Here is a 15,516-nt window from a genome sequence, read left to right as displayed (position 1 = left end):
TTTTTTTTTTTTTTTTTTTTTGAGACAGAGTCTCACTCTGTCGCCCAGGCTGGGGTGCAGTGGCATGAACTTGGCTCACTGCAAGCTCCGCCTCCTGGTTCACGCCATTCTCCTGCCTCAGCCTCCTGAGTAGCTGGGACTACAGGTGCCCGCCACCACACCCGGCTAATTTTTTTTTTGTATTTTCAGTAGAGACAGGGTTTCACCATGTTAGCCAGGATAGTCTTGATCTCCTGACCTCGTGATCCGCCCGTCTCGGCCTCCCAAAGTGCTGGGATTACAGGCATGAGCCACCATGCCCGGCCTTTCTCTTCTCTAGACAAAAACGATCGTCATTCCTTAAACCTTTCTTCTCTTTCCCTTCCTCCCTTCCTTCTTTCCTCCCTCCCTTCTTTCCTTTTCTTTTTTCCTTCTTTCTCACACACATACATATATTCATACATACATACGCACAGAAAAGTGCACGTATCTATTCATTTATTTTAAATACATAACCAATTTATACTTACTTTATAAAATCAGAAAATACAGGTAAGTAAAACAAAAGTAAAATATACTCAGAAGAGCTTTGCTCAAATAAAATACACACATAGCATGTTTAAACCAGGTCTGGTGCACAGTCACCAAAAGTGGGCCTATCCTTTGGGCTAATAAAATGCAGCTGAAGGATTACTTTTTTATGGGCTAATGGAATTGGTTTAAAGATTTAAGAAGGTAGAGTAAATCATAATGGTATTCTGAAGCAATGAATATGTAGGACCTGTTCAATATTAGAAAGGTAGGCAACACCATCAATATTGGGGGGCTGCCTGGCAGAGCAGGAACACTGCGGGTTCATTGTCAGGCAGCCTGGATTTGAGTCCGGGCCCACTCTCTGTTAAGTGAGTGCCGTTGGGGAAATTCCATGATTTCTCTGAGCCTCAGTCTCTTTACGTGTAAAATGGGAATAATGTTCATCTCTAACTCACAAGATTTGAAAGGGGCTAAAGGAGATAATGATGTAAACATGCTTTATAAACCACAGTAAACCAAATGCATGCAAGTTGTAAAAATAATCTCTTCTAATAATGTCTGATATCCCATTGGCCTTTCTACTGCTATTCTATGTTCAGCCAGCGAAATAACAGTAACTCCCCGGGTCTTTTTTGCCCCCACATTTGTGTTTAGTAAATCATCCTCTCCCTGTGTTTACAATTTTGGATTTTTGTCTCTAAGTTAGAAAACTCTGATTTATTAAACTATTTTTCTAAATGACCAGGATCATGTGAAAATTTATTCCTAATCTTCTAGAGCAATAACAGTGCCACTTAATTTAACATCACCACCAAATGTGGTGAATGCATCCTTAATTCCTTTCCCCAGCTCCATATTTCAGCTTCTTTCCCTCCCTTCTCTTTCAGAATACTGATTCGGCCCTCTTTTTCTAAGAAGTCTCTGTCAGAAAAGCAAAACAAATGCAACCTCACATTTTAGTCCCCTACCACTGTCCACAAGTCTCACAGTTCCAGCAAAGTACACAAAAATGGGGCTTCCTATTTTCTATAAAGCCACGTGGTCTGATGTCCCACGTTGGTTATTTTCCGCCTGGGTATTTTGAACAAGTAGTTTAAACTTTATCTGCAAAATTTAGGATGACAAGAATACCTACACTTTAGAGTTGTTGTGAAAACTGAGTAAGATCATGTATGCAAATGTGTTGGGCATATAGTAGCCATTCAAGAAATGTCAGTTCCTCATACCAATGTGGTCCTCCCTCCATCATCAAATGCCTCTCTCAGTGGTTGCTTCTCTTGCAGAATCGTGGCCTTTCCACTTGATAATAATAATTTCTTGCCTTTCAAAACATTTGTATACACAGCACTTTACAATTTACAAAATGCTTTCTCTCCATTATCTCATTTGAGTCTCGTCACCACAGGGACACAGGCAATATTATCTCTCTCCTAGAGATAAGGAAATTGAGGCTCAGAGATTATGGAACCCATTCAGCTCCATGCAGGAATTGGGGAGGAATCTTTGTTTTGCAGGCACATTCCTTTCACCCTCTCCTTCCTTTTTGCAAATTGGGAAGCTGGAACTATTCTCCCTCATGGACAGAAGAAGGAATTTATAAACACACATTCCTTAACGTGCTATGATATTTCCTGTGGGTCACTGTGGCTGCCAACGCTCAAATCTAATCAGGAATTTTTCCAGACCAGGCCAGCTTGGCCTGACCAGTTGGAAGTGTGGGGTCACTAGAACAAAAACTGGGACATGAAAAAAAGGTGAATACCGGTGATCGGAGAACTGCCTGATGATGTGCAGACAGAACAGATATTTTATGGAAACCATCACACAGGACGAGTGAAATCATTTTTGAGTCAATAACCTGGCACTCTCCTTCTGATGGCCTCAGAATTTGGGAACGCAGTGGTGCCAAGGAAGGAGGGTGGGCTTCGGGAGTTACATCCACTTGGTTCAAATCCCAGCTATGGAATTTCTTGGCTATCGGGTTCTCAGTCCTTGATTGCTTCCTCTGTCAAATGGGGATACTAACAACTGCTTTACAGGGCTCTTGTGAGAATTAAATAGCAAAGAAGACACTCAGGGCTTCAGGTCTTGGGTGTCTTGGGTCTTCCACCTATGGTGAGACCTTGAACAATTGACATAATCTCTAAACTTTACTTTCCTCACCTGGAAACTAAGATAATAACAGTGCCTCCTCCGAGTTGCACTGTGGGTTAAATGAGATGTGGCTAGAAGAAAATGTAAAACAAGACCTGGCCCAGAGAAAGACGGAAGAAGATATTAGCTCCAGTGCTGCTTTGGGTGTGGTCATGGAGCGTGAGTCTTGCACTGTATTTGATTCCTGCCTGGGCCATGGACCAGCTGCATGGTGGTGACTGCATCTCTTGTCCCAGTTGCCTCCTCTTAAAATGGGGATAATAGTAACATGTGCCTTGTGGGTTTAGAAAGAGGATTAAATAAGATAATACATGTGAAATAGTTGGAGCGGTACCTGGCAGCTGGTAAGTGCTCTATAAATGTTCGTTATTACTAGCATTGATGATTCCCGTTTCCTTTCCCTTTCCTGGTGTCTGTGAGATTTTCTGCTCCTGTCTAGGCAAAGACAGCCTGGACTGAAGGCCAAAGTGGCTAAGTCTCTGAATGCCGCTGGCCTGAGGCCTCTGGGCCCAGAGCTCTGGCCTGATTCCTTCACGTGCCTCCTTATCCACAGCCTCCGGCCTCTGGCCCTGCCTCTTCAGAGTGGGCCCAGGGGCCTGGGGGGCCCCATTTTAGAGCTGGCTTGGTGGTCAGGCAGCTGTAATCTGTCCCTCGAGCCACACCAGAGTCTCATTAAAACGTGCCCCATAAATGTTAAAAAATTTACACATAAAAAAATTCCATGCATGAAACTGAAACCGTACTTTTTACAGCCACGGTTTGAAATCTTGCATAATATATAAAACCTTGGCCCTGCACCGGGGGCCCGTAAATCAGATTTTATAAAACAAGAAGCTTTTACCTTTCAAAGGGTTTTGGGGAACTTGCAAATTTTACAGACTTTGCCAACTGCCAGTCAGAGGCTGGTGGGCCTGAGGAGGGGATCTGTGGGCCCAGCTAAGGATCTGGCCTGGTGAGCCCCTGTGACTGTGGGAACGGGAGTGGAGGGAGTGAGGGATGGAGCCGGCCTTTCCCAGGGGAGCCAGTCAAAGGCATTGCAGTTTGACCACCATGAGGGTGGAAAGCCACCCTCGTCCTCTGGAAACGGGGAGTTACAGTATGGGTGCAGGGAAAGAGAGATCGGGGGCACTTTTATTTGCAAATGAAGGAATGGTGGTGTGATGTTGCGGGCAGAGCGGAGGATCAGGAGTCAGCTGACCCGGGTTCTGGTCCTGGCAAGTCACTTCCTTCTGTGAACTTACATCCCAGGCTATAAAAGGAGGTAGGACATGCTTCTCCCTAGGGCTTTTTGTTTGTTTGTTTTTGAGATGGAGTCTCACTTTGTTGCCCAGGCTGGAGTGCAGTGTCATGATCTCGGCTCACTGCAACCTCTGCCTCCTGGGCTTAAGCAATTCTCATGCCTCAGCCTCCCGAGGAGCTGTGACTACAGACATGTGCCACCACACCTGGCTAATTTTTGTATCTTTAGCAGAGATGAGGTGTCACTGCGTTGGCCAGGCTGGTCTCGAACTCCTAGCCTCATGTGATCTGCCTGCCTCGGCCTCCCAAAGTGCTGGGATTACAGGGGTGAGCCCGACTGTGCCCGGCCCTCTCTAGGGCTTTTCCCTCTAATGGTTCATGAATCTGTTTCTTCTCTGGTAGGGGTGCTGTGGGAGCAGGTGGCTAATGCAGGGAGGGAGGTTCCCGCTGAAATCTACCATCTGAGAACCTCTCTGATCTTCAGGGCAGCCCTGGGTGACTGTGGGACACAGGGGAGTGTGGTACAGGGCAACTTGCTCGGGGGACAGGGAGGTGGCTAGCTGGGGATGGGGACGATTTGAGTTCAAATGGGGGGCTTGGTGGGGCTGGAGACCACAGGTTTACAGGGCCTGAGAGAAAGCAGGGCCCGAGTGGGGCTTGAGGACCCTGGGGGAGAGAAGAACTTCCAAGGGACAAAGTTTTTGGGGACCCAAGTGCCCTCCTGACAATCCCTGTGAAAGTCAATATTCAAGGGCAAAGGAAAGCCGCCCTGATACACATATATATAAAAAATAAATCTCTCAATTATCTCAGCTCATTTGCTTGGGGTCTCTCATTTTATGTCCCTGCTCGGCTGCGCAGTATATCTGTCCGGATAAAGAGTTACAGTCCGTTGGGCTACGTGTGCGGGGTTGTAAAAAATACAGATGCCAAATTAACTGGCTGTGGCACTCGGCAGCTGATTGAGCTGATAATGACGTGATCTGACCTTTTTCTAATTTCTAATTATGTGCATCTCGGCTGTGCTGGCTACATGATTCTTGTTCTAATGATGGCTCCTGCAGTTGGCCTCTTTATCTCCCCCTTCCTGACACAGGACCAGGGGTGGGGGTGGCAAGGGGCACTGCTTGACTCCCCACATCACGTTTCAGGGTCCCGGCCGCATGGTCTCTTTGGTGGCCAGGATGTGAGGTTGAGGAACTGGAGCACCTTGTCGGAGGGGCCCTGCACTTGAGACTAACCTTCCAGATGCCAGGCATTTTTAAAGGCCATTTCCCAGAGCCATCTCATTAATTTTGTGTGACCATCACACGAGATAGGTGTGTGAGATCTACAGATGAGGAAACCGAGCTTCAAAGGATGATAAGTCATCCAAATCACACAGATAGTAGTGGTGAGGCTCAGAGAGTGCTCTTTCAAATCTCTCTATTTACATAATCAGCCAGTCAATCAACCAGTCATTGACCATGGCTAACTCAACTAGGTAAATCAGGTGCACCCAAGAAGATGGAATGTCCAAGCATTGCTGCGCTGGCCGGACACTCCCAGCCCAGTGCCTGAGATGGAAGACCAGGGAACGCTGGCAGTATGGGGCCGCCAGGGCAGCTTCCACAGCATCCACGTCCCTGGGTCAGGCCTGGCACATGGCAGACTCTCAACCAAGTTCTGTTCGATTGATTCTAAATACGATTCTTTGAGTGAACAGAACTCTGGGGAACCCATGTCCTGTTGGCCAGGAGAGAGCGTGGAGATGGCCGCCTGGGCGTTTTCCAGGCTGAGCTAGGATGGGAGGCTGTCCTTGGTGGGTCTTCCAGAGATCCCCTGGCAGGTGGTGGTGGGCAGGGCATGAGAAATGTGTTCCCCCAGGACTCCTCCCTCTTAAGAAGGTATAAGTTATTTCACATTAGCTACCCAGTTTACTTTTCAATATTTCTTTACCTACTTAGGACTCAGTTTCTTATTGTGCCAAATGAGGGGAGTGGGCCCTGCTTCCCAGGTCCATCCCGGTTCCCACAGAAATGGCTGCAGCATCTCCTGGCCCCCTGGCTACCATGGGTCTAGGTTGTGAGGATCTGCTCTGCAACTGCAGTCTGTGGTTCTGATCAGTCAGAGCACAGGGCAGAGCAAGACCAGCCTGCAACGGGAGCACCTGCACAGGGTAGCTTTCCCAGGGGACCTGAGAGACAGTGACCTGCCTCCGGGGAAGGGGACTGCCAATCCCAGCCAGGGAAAGGGATGCTCCAGGATGAGAAAAGATGGCTTTGGGGGCTCTCAGATGCCTTCACTGACCCTCCCGACAGCAAGCAAGAGCTTATCCTCCGGCAAGGCCTCCTCCGTTCTTCAAACATTCCACCCATCGTGACACTTCACAAAGCTTCAGGCCAGGGTGGGCTCTCCTGGCAGCTCTTCTGGACTCCATCCAGTCACATATTCAGCTCTTGAGAGAAGCAGTGGTGTGGATAATTCACAGCACAGAATACCAAAGCCAGTTACACCTGTTCTGCAGATGCAGTGTGTGTGTCTCTCTCTGTGTGGGTGTGTGTGTGTTTTCTTCCTTTCTGGAACCACATTTTCTTTTCTAATTCTGTTTCCCTTTTGAACGTAGGTACCAGTTAAACTCTAAATGCAAGAAGACAGCACCATCATTAATCAATTTGTTGGGGAGAGTTTTCCAGAGTTTCCAAATTCACTGTGCATAATCTGGGTAATCCACCCACAAAAAATAAAGAATCGTGGTTAATAATTCCAAGATGACTAGTTAGAGTAATGGACAAACAGAGCAACCTCTCTGTTGTTCTCTCCACAGAATTCCCTGGACTAGATGAGAATTCAGATGTCATCCGACCCAGTGGTCACCAAACCTAATGATGATTGCAACTGCTCAGGAAACTTTTTAAAATGTAGATTCACAGGCTCCCACCAAACCCACTGAATCACAATTCCCAGGTGGTGTGGCCTAGAAATATGTATTTTTATAAAACTGTGGTCATGATCTAGTTGACAAATTGGGTTTGGGAGCCTGATCTACCCTGTCCCCAGAATGAACGGGTCCTCCACTGGTCTCCTCAGCAGATCGATGTCAGGTCTTTCTCTCGGTTAATGTGCTCCAACATCAGTTACCTTCATCCTCCATACAGTAGCACATCAACTATTAGCTCCTCTCTGGACAGCCCAAGACAGATTTGCTAACATGCCAGGACTCCGGGACTCAGAACAGCTACCCCAGATATTCTGGCTGCTACGACCCTTCTTTCCTCCTGTCTGCACTGTAAAAGGATGGGTGCTAAGATACTAGTGCCACCCTGGGCATAGATGGGCAGAACTTTGGCAGCAAAGCCTGTGCATGGAACTCTTGGTTTAAGGCATTTAAAAATGGTTCTTGGCGGCAAGACTGGTTCATCTAGTGCGTGCCCCAAGGTGGACACTCAAAATCTTTTGTTGGTGAATCAATGAAAGGATCATTTCTAGGGCATTTTGAAGGGGATGAGAGGGTAGGAAGACTCTAGCCAGGGTAGAGGGTGGAGGGTCTTTACCAGATTGTCCAGTTCTGGGTCATCGCTGAAGAAGGGTTTGTGCTCCTGTTCCTGCTGGTGGACAAAGTTCTCGATGTCCACATCAAAGCTGGCGGAGGTGATGCACTCAGAGCCCTGGGTGGCCTGTTCACATTTCTCAAACAGCAGCGTCAGGAGCGGGAAAAGAGGGTGCCTGCGGGGACATCAAGAGCTCACACATGCGCACACACAGAGACCGTGCTGCTACCTGTGCTCAGAAGCCACCAGACTCCCCTGCCCATATTCCCATAACTTCTCCCAAGGTCCCACTCCTTGATAACATCCCCAGTCCCCATGGTCAATCTAGATGGCAGCACTTTGTGCCTTGGCAAGGAGGGTCTGCTCTTCCAGCTTCTGGGCTTAAGAGGCTCCTGTCCCTACCCACTGGACGCCTATCTTTTCTCTTTGGTCAGATAAACTGCATGAATATTTGGGGAGGGATGAAGGGTTATAAGCCTTCCAAGAAGTAGGTGTCCATTTCTGGCTCAGAGTCAACCTAAGAAGGAAAGGTGGGGAGTGTCCACAGAAGTCCTGGATGTGAATATTAGCGGTAGGTCATAGATCCATTCTTGGCTTTCTGGAGCCAGCTAAGGGTGGCAGATGTGCACAAACACTTGTGTGCTTGCAAGTGCACGCAGGAGACATACGTGAGCCTGAAGACTCATCCACACGTGGTGGGCGGATGTCTCCACCTGTCCTGAGTCTTGGTAGACTCAGTTTAGGTCAGATATCCCAGTGCGTTAGGTCATCACACAATGATGCAATGATTATTTACATCACTATGTGATGCAAATCATTTGCTCACTGTTTTCCTCCAAGACTCTACCTGACTTAGTGATCCTGATATCCCTGAGACCTTGGCATGAATGCTCATAGCAGACACTTAATAAATATTTGGTGAATGAAGGAATCAATGAGTGAAAAGACTGCGTGTGGTGGTCGGGGTGGGGGGTTCTACGACATCTATATGTGAGCCAAAGTGTTTACCTAAATGGCTCTCTGGATCTTATCTTGGAGATCAGCAACTCTTGAAAGTTTTTCTGACTCCTGACCCCCATTCCCCCACTGCCAAACCTACACTGATAGTCTCTGAGTTGTTTGTTTTATTGTCTGCCTTCCTCACTAGACTGTGAGCTACATGAGGGCAGGAACCTAGCTCACCTTACTTATCACTATATGTCCAAAGTCTAGTCAGATATATGTGGATTTACCAAAAAGTATTTGGTAAATATATATGTTATATGTGTGTAGGCGTATTTGCATGTATAAGTCCACAGCACCTTTATTTCTGCAGTATGTGTGCATGCGAGTGCACGGGTTGTCGACACTGGACTCCAGAGAGCCCCGTTCCCTTCCACTGCAGTTCCAAAAATGCATCTGCGCATCCCTCTCTGGTCTGTCTCCCCAGACTCCTGGGACTATGCAATGTAGGTTTTTAAGATTTTTATTTATTTTTATTTTTTTTGGACGTAGTCCCATTTGCTGGGCAAGAAGGAGGAATGTGTGTTGGACCTGAACCTGGCCCCCATGCCTCTGCCCAAGGGGATGGTCTAGCCAGTGCTGTGCAACAGAACTTTCTGCAACGGTGGGAATGCTCTGCAATCTCCACTGCCCCATATGGCAGCCACTAATCCCTTGAGGCCAATGGATACTTGAAACATGGCTACCGTAACTAGGACTCTGAACTTGTAATTTTACTTAATTTTAGTTACTTTAAATTTAAGAGGTTACATGTGGCTAGTGGCTACCATACTGAAACAGTAAGTCTTTTTTTTTTTTTTTTGACAGAGTCTTACTCTGTCATCCAGGCCGGAGTGCAATGGCATGATCTTGGCTCACTGCAACCTCTGCCTCCAGAGTTCAAGTGATCCTCTTGCCTCAGCCTCCCAAATAGTTGGGATTACAGGTGCCCATCATCGTGCCCGACTAATTTTTTTTTTTTTTTTTTTTTTAGCAGAGACGGGATTTCACCACTTCAGCCAGGCTGGTCTAAACTTCTGACGTCAAGTGATCTGCCTGCCTTGGCCTCCCAAAGTGCTGGGATTACAGGTGTGAGCCACCGCATCCTACCAAGAACACAATAAGTAAGGCAAACAGACCATAGTCTCCCCTCCAGCACCCCATGACTGAGCACACAGAGAAGGACTGAATATCCAGCCTATATGGTATTTGCAAGTGGGTGGGGGAACCCCTAGGAGCCTGTCCATCTTGGAATTCTAACAAATTTGGATAAAAAGACAGAAAGAGTGTCCCCCCATCCATACTCACATGCATTTTATGGCTCTTTCTACTCAGACTCAGGGGTGGTGAGGGAGGAAAAGAGAAATCCTGCTCCAGAGGAGCTGCTAAGCTTGGCAGAGCCTGTCCCTGCACACTCTCTCCCTGACCCTGCTTTTGGAAGCTGATGCCTAAACTGCTGGGCCCCAGGGCTGCAGACTGGGTGTGCAGTCTGCAGAAAAAAAGTGTCAATATTTAAGGGTGGCCTATTCGCTGCCCCAAATTGCCAGAAGATCCATTGAGAAAGATCTACCAGGAAGCTGGTAGGGAAAACAATGGGTTAGCTTAGCCATTCGGCTGAAGACAAAGAGAAAACCAGGTGAAGGGGTTAAACTCCAGTATAAGTCTTCATTTGCAGCCACTAATACTGCAGCATATTATAGTCTAATCTAACCTGATCCCAGTTTAATGCAAGATTCTCCTGGCCCTGAGTGGAATACCAAAGAAAGCCTCAGTGGCTGTAATTTAAGCAGAGCCCTGCAGTGGTTTAGCTGAGGGACATGAAAGGCAAATTCCAGACGGTGTTATGAATTATTGCGCCTTATGAACCTCCCTACTCTCAACAGATGCCTGCTGCCATTTAAACAGCCACTAGATCAATTAGGAATGAAAGGCACAAATCGACTCTGTACAAGGGCACTAAATTACCAGGAACTAATAATCCACAGCATCGTGCCAGGTGGTGGGGGTGCAGCCCCCACCCCAACCCCACGGCAGCTGCGGTCACTGCACATTCCTTTCTCACTGGTTAGTTGGAGGGAGGGGACAAAGTGTGCGTGTGCGTGTGTGTGCGTGCACGTGCATATGCATGTGTGTGCACCAAAGGTGTATGCAGGCTGTCAATGAGAGCAAGTGTTGTGTGGAGTCCTGTGTGTTTTCATTGTGTGCACACACAGTGTTGTGCTAATGCTGTATATATGCACAGATGGGTAGTGTATGTAACTGGGGGGCTGATGTTGTGTGCTGTGAGCACGGTGTGCATGTTCTCTGTGCTGTTTGTATGCAATACGGGTGTACGTGTGCAGGGATGGTGTCTTCTGTGTACACAGTATGAGTGGCACGTGGAGTAAGGAAGAGAGATCTGCCACGACTGTGTCCGCCAGCTACTAGCACTAGGCTTTGGGTAGCGAGAGAAGGGTGATCTCCTCTGCTTCTGTCCTTGCTTCTGCAGGGAGGAGCAGCTTTTCTTAGAGTGGTCAGGGAGGGCCTCTCTGCGGAGGTGACATTTAAGTTAAGCCTTGGATGATGAGACGTAGTCATGCAAAGAGCTAAGGGATCGGCATTCCAGCAGGAGAAAAAGCAAAGTATTTGAGACAGAAATGAGCTTGCACGTTTCTGGAACAAAATGTAGCCAAGTGTGGCTGGAACCAGGTGGGCAGGTAGGGAGTGGAGGGAGATGAGGTTGAAAAGGCAGCAGGAGTCACATCATGAGGTACCTCGTGACAGAGCTGGGCTTGCAGGGATCGGGTGGGAGGCATTGTCACATACACCAGGGAACATGCACCTCCTCTGCAGAACCACAGCCAGGGTCTGTCTTCTAAACCTCCTTCACTTCCAGGTGTCGGATCTCCCCAGAATGGCTATGCGTATGTATGTGGGGGCATATCTGGGGGTGGCTTCTGTGGCTCCTGCTGTCTCAGAAGAAAGGAACATGCTGCCCATCCTTCCCTCCAAGGTAACTAAGAGTCCATGGAGCATAGGGCAGACTTCACAGGTACTGGCCTGGCACCCTCTCTCCAGCTGCTCCGTAACCTGAGGACTGAGCAGTCAGGGTTGGAGGGCAGACAGCAGTACTGTCAGCCCCCAGATCCTCTCTTCTCCTATCCCAGCCTCCCCAGACTCCAGCATCTGGTTCCTCCCACCTCATCCCAGAGCCCTGTTGGTCTCTCAGAGCTCAGGTGGCACCTGAGACCACCCACAGCTTTTCCTGTGATCCATGGCGATGGTCAGTGGGGCGCCTATGGCTCCCATGCTCCATCCCCCTGACTCACTTGATAAACCCAGACACTGCCTTCTACCTTATGCACGGGGATCCCCGAGACACTGCACTGCGCCCTGAGAGATAGGCTGTTTCCCAGCGACGCCATGGGTTTTGTGGCTGCAGCACGGTCCTGGGCTTCTCTCAAGCTGTTCCCAGCACAATTATGGGAGAGTCACTTACCCTTCCCCAGGTGCCCAGTCTGTACCTGCCTAAAGGCTGACCTGTATTTTCTAAGCTACCCTCCAACATCACCCCCTAAAGCATGAGAGGAGGCTGGCAGCCACTTCAGAAAAGTTCTTCCCAGCGGTCTTGACTGCAGGCTTGGGGGTCCACCCTGAGGGCAGGGCCCATGAGAGCTGCCATCAAAGCCACCTGCAATACACATGGCCCTGTGTGAACCAGGGATGGGTGGGGAGAAGGATTCCCAGTTAGAGGAGAGACTTTGGCCTTCCCTGAGCCTCAGTTTGTCCCACTACAAAATGGTTTTTCAGGAGTGCTTCTTCCCGCTGTCCAGATATCTTCCGCTCTGGGTCCATATCCTCCATGGGCTAGAAGCAGGGATGTGGACACTTGGTGTCCAGTGCTGAGTGTCAATGGCGATGAGCGGGATGTAAGGAATGGTCATTAGACTTTATATCCAAAGAGCTGAGGACATGTGACCTCCATAAGAGCTCACCTTCTCCCTCCCAGACCCCTTCTTCACTCTTCTCCCCCCACGTCACCTTCCTCCCGACCGCCCCCTCCACCCCAATCTCTCTTAAGCCGTTCAAAATTTGGAGGAAATAAATCTCTCTGCACTAATTCAGTGAGAGTTTGAGCCTCGTCAGTGCAGAACAAATAAAAGGAGTGAACTGGCATGACATTTTACTGCAGAAGAGAGGTCGTTTCCAGCCACTAATAAAAAGGATTTGACACAGACTAATAAAGAGAAATGAATTTCTCTAATGGCCTAATTTAGCACATTCAGCACTGCGCCTCCGCCTGGGTGCTGGGAGGGCGGGCGCCTTCACCAGGAGTGCGGACAGAGGCAGGCAGGAGGGAGACGCGGCTCAGCTCAGGGAGAGGGGAAGAAGAGATGATCGCGAATAACATTTTATTATTTCTTTTCTCTTTTCTGAGTCCCCCATCCCACCCTCCACCCCCTACCCTCATCACCTCTCCCCAGGAGCATCTGAACTAAAATCAAACTCAAGATATGCAGTTCTTGTTAACGATCCAAAGAAATAAAGAACCCCTCTCCATAGAATTGCAGTCTTGTGCTAGCTTAAGAAGGTGATTAAACCGGATGTGTTGATTTCTACAGGGGTTTAAGTCATCGTTTGGTTTAATTACTTCTGACATTTCTGCCTTCGTGTTTTTTACATCACCCAAATTTGCTGGTCTGGAATGCCCAGTTTGGGGCCAAGGTGTGTGCAGCTGTCCCCGGGAGAGGTGATTAGAGACAGGGCAGTATGTTGGCTGTAGCCCTGTGCAGAGGCTAGCACCACCCTCTCTCTTAGCAACAGAAAGGCTGAGACCCCTCAATCAAGACCAAAGCTTCTGAGAGCATCACGGGGCAGGCAAGATTCACCAAAGTCCACGTATTCCTCCTCACCTCAAGACAGATATTCTTAACATAAACTGGGCTGACAGATTGTCCTAACGTTTTTTAAAGGCCTTCTGGAATGGACCCCACAACTTCCTTGGTAACTCTTATGCTCATCTATAACTTAAAGTTCCCCTATGTGGCTGCAGCTAATTTCTTTTTATTAAAAGGACTCAAAGAAAAAAAAAAGATGGCTGGGTCCTTGGCTGGGTGTGGTGGCTCACACCTCTAATCCTAGCGCTTTGAGAGGCTGAGGCAGGTGGATTACCTGAGATCAGGATTTTGAGACCAGCCTGGTCAACATGGTGAAACCCTGTCTCTACTAAAAATACAAAAAATTAGCCAGGCATGGTGGCACGTGACTTTAATCCCAGCTACTCGGGAGGCTGAGGCAGGAGAATTGCTTGAACCCAGGAGGCGGAGGTCGCAGTGAGCTAAGATGGTGCCACTGGACTCCAGCCTGGGTGACAGATTGAGACTCTATCTCAAAAAAATAAAAAAAAAAGTAGTTGGGTCCTTTTTCATTTCTCTTTCTTTCTTTTTGGACCACCTGGGTTTAAAAAATAAAATAAAACATTTCTTCCTTCTTGGGGGAGGAGTGGAAACAGAAGCAGATACAGAAAAGAAGTTAGAAAGAATGCACAAATACAGAGCTTCGGAGAGGCGAAGATGCAAAACACAAGGCAGCCAGAGAGTGGATATGCAGAGAGAAACAGCACCAGCCGTGAGCGGGGGCGAGGGTGGTCAGCGGCAAGGGGAGCCGTGAATGCTGAGTTCTCTTTCTGGGTGATAAACTTTGTGATTCACAGTTATGCCACTCTGTCCCTTCTCAGCCTCTCAGCCGTCCCTTCCCTTGTGACCTTGGCCAGGACTGCAGACCTCAATTATGGGTCCAGCCAAGTGTGTGGCTGCCTGCCTGGGCCATCCACCTCCTTTCCTGTGACTGACCTTGGAGCCCCCCGGCTCCCTCTGCACCTTCCTTACAGCCATTCTCCCCCTCCTGGGGGTGGGAAGAGGGAAGCCCAGGGTCAGTGCCCAACCCATCCCTGAACCCGCGCTGCTTCTTCCAGTGGGGACAGGGGAGACAGAGCCTCTGTCTCTTCCTGTTGGGCCAAGGATGGATGATCCAGAGGTGGAATGCATGGGAGGAGAGTAAGAGTTTTTGGTGGACATCTTCAGGCATGGGCCAGCAGGACCAGAGGCCTGGCCAGGGTCCCACCACTCAGAGGACACAAGGCTGTTGGCCGGTGGGGTGGGGTGAGGTGGGGCACGCAGGGATTGGTGGTACTCTGGCTACCAACCTATGCCCTACTGGCACACAGTGGCTGTCAAGTTGCCAAAAGCTCGCCTTTCCAGAAACTCTGCCTGAGGACTAGCGTTTTGAGCCTTTCTTTCTTTCTTTTTTTTTTTTTTTTGAGATGGAGTCTCACTCTGTCGCCCAGGCTGGAGTGCAGTGGCACCATCTCGGCTCACTGCAAGCTCCGCCTCCTGGGTTAACGCCATTCTCCTGCCTCAGCCTCCTGAGTAACTGGGACTACAGGCACCCACCACCACACCTGGCTATTTTTTTTTTTTTTTTTTTTTTGTATTTTTAGTAGAGACGGGGTTTCACCATGTTAGCCAGGATGGTCTGGATCTCCTGACCTCGTGATCCGCCCGCTTCGGCCTCCCAAAGTGCTGAGATTATAGGCGTGAGCCACCGTGCCCGGCCGAGCCTTTATTTCTTAGTACCCAGGCCAGAGACTACTGGGATCTCAGAACCAGAGAATATCCTAGAAACCACTTTCCCGAACAGACCCCCAACCCCTTCCTGGGGCATCTGTTCACCGCAGAAGGCCTGCAACAAGTGCCCTTTCAGAGGAGTGCAGTAAAATTTCCCCTGGATGCCAGTGGAATGAAGCCAGCACTCGCAGATGGGCACTCCAGGCTCTTCATCATGCGGCTTCAGCCTCTTTTCAGTATCTCTCCAAACCAAGCTTGTCCAGCCCGCAGCCCATGAGTGGCATGGAGCCAAAATGGCTTTAAAAGTGGCCCAACGCAAACTCGTAAACTTTCTTAAAACATTATGAGATTTTTCTTTTGCTTTTTTCTTGTTGTTGTTGTTGTTGTTTTTGCTCATCAGCTATTGTTAGTATTAGTGTATTTTATGCGTGGCTCAAGACAATTCTTCTTCCAATGTGGCCCAAGGAAGCCAAAAGATTGGACACCCCTGTAGA

The 15,516-nt window shown here is 48.7% G+C and overlaps 1 protein-coding gene across 5 annotated transcripts in view; it reads right to left on the bottom strand.

The window, feature by feature from the left end:
• PKNOX2 (PBX/knotted 1 homeobox 2) overlaps positions 1 to 15,516 on the bottom strand; it is a 268,109-nt gene that overhangs the window by 40,053 nt on the left and 212,540 nt on the right. For all 5 annotated transcript variants that reach the window (XM_023208561.1, XM_023208562.1, XM_023208560.2 and 2 more), the window contains one exon: positions 7,440 to 7,611. In XM_023208561.1, the coding sequence (XP_023064329.1) occupies positions 7,440 to 7,611 (172 nt within the window). The remainder of the gene's footprint in view (positions 1 to 7,439; positions 7,612 to 15,516) is intronic.

This window comes from Piliocolobus tephrosceles, chromosome 13 (genome assembly GCF_002776525.5).
Source record: "Piliocolobus tephrosceles isolate RC106 chromosome 13, ASM277652v3, whole genome shotgun sequence".
Classification (NCBI taxonomy): Eukaryota; Metazoa; Chordata; class Mammalia; order Primates; family Cercopithecidae; genus Piliocolobus; species Piliocolobus tephrosceles.
This window is presented reverse-complemented; position numbering and strand designations above follow the sequence as displayed.